Source organism: Etheostoma cragini, chromosome 2 (assembly GCF_013103735.1).
Source record: "Etheostoma cragini isolate CJK2018 chromosome 2, CSU_Ecrag_1.0, whole genome shotgun sequence".
Classification (NCBI taxonomy): Eukaryota; Metazoa; Chordata; class Actinopteri; order Perciformes; family Percidae; genus Etheostoma; species Etheostoma cragini.
Window position 1 is genome coordinate 29,850,256 of NC_048408.1, and position 1,361 is coordinate 29,851,616.

Consider the following 1,361-nt stretch of genomic DNA (forward strand, 5'->3'; position numbering starts at 1 on the left):
ATATGGACCTTAGTGGTCCCCTAATACTGTATCTGAAGTCTCTTTTATATGGACCTTAGTGGTCCCCTAATACTGTATATCTGAAGTCTCTTTTATATGGACCTTAGTGGTCCCCTAATACTGGATCTGAATCTATCCTATCTCAGATGAACCCAGAGACGACGGCAGTGCCTTCTTCGCCCTGCGGAGCTGCCAGCAGCTTCTGCAGGGTGACGCCGGCGAGTTCTTCTCCCCGGATTACCTGTGCTCCAACCCGCCGCTGTGGTGCAACTGGACCATCCAGGTGGACCCGGCAAAGAGGATCCATCTCCATTTGGAGGACTTGACCCCCTCCGACGCCTGCCACCTCAAAGAGGATCAGGTCCACCTGGACGAGCCCGTCGGACATTTAAAGGCTCACAAAGTCCTTCAGAAGTGCTGGCGGGAGGCCAAGTACACGTCCTTGTCAAACATTGTGTATGTAGTGCAGCTGATCGGGGGCTGGCCCAGCTCGCCCTACAGGGGCTTTCACGGCCGCTACCAGGCCTTTGGACCCCCGGTGGTTTACAACCCGCAGCAGGGATGGCCATACAGGAAGTCAAAACCATCTCCTGGAATCCAGGACTTCAATGAACTTGTTAACGGTGAACAGCAGGAGTCGGAGCATTCGTCGCCGACTAGTTCTGATCTTACGCATGATTATTTTAGTCAATCTTCAGACGGGGCGGATCCTGGGGAGGCCGCAGACCCTGAGGTGGGTGGATCAGAGTCTTGCATTGCCAGGTCTGGCTTCACCACACGTACAGTAGATTGAATAAGTTAATTCAATTGCCTTAATTCAAAAGAAAATTGAAAAATTGAAACTTTTGAAGGACACCAATTTTCTTTGTGCATGAATAATGTATTGTAAATAATTGTTCTTCCATTAAATACAGGGGGCATAAGTATACACCCCCCTATGTTAAAATACAGGGGCATAAGAATACACCCCCCTATATTCCCATAGTTATTCTCTGAGAAATTCTTCCACTCTATTTACACTCAGGTGGATGAAAACCACCATCCAGTCTTGGAGAACCGGTACACAGCTGTGCCAGCATCCACACAGGGGACCTCTCGATCGGGAAGAGGTGCCACTAAAACCCCTTCCCTCCAGTCTGACCCGACCGTCTCTCCTGCATCTTCACAGCAGCCAGGCGGCGGTCAGAGACCAAGGGCAGCAGGCAGCCCATCTGCTAATGTGGAGAAAGCTTTGTCAGATCCAGAAGAGGCTGCACGTCTAGAGGAAGCGAGGCTGTCTGAGAAGGAGGAGAGGCTGTCTGAGGAGGAGGAGAGGCTGTCTGAGGAGGAGGAGAGGCTGTCTGAGGAGGAGGAGAGGCTGT

General features: G+C 51.4%; 1 protein-coding gene across 1 annotated transcript in view; it reads left to right on the forward strand.

The window, feature by feature from the left end:
- The window catches only part of zgc:66455 (uncharacterized protein LOC393502 homolog), a 10,698-nt gene that overhangs the window by 1,197 nt on the left and 8,140 nt on the right, over nt 1-1,361 (forward strand). Inside the window, exons 3-4 of the mRNA XM_034884333.1 lie at nt 147-733; nt 1,025-1,317. Coding sequence (XP_034740224.1) covers nt 147-733; nt 1,025-1,317 — 880 coding nt within the window. The remainder of the gene's footprint in view (nt 1-146; nt 734-1,024; nt 1,318-1,361) is intronic.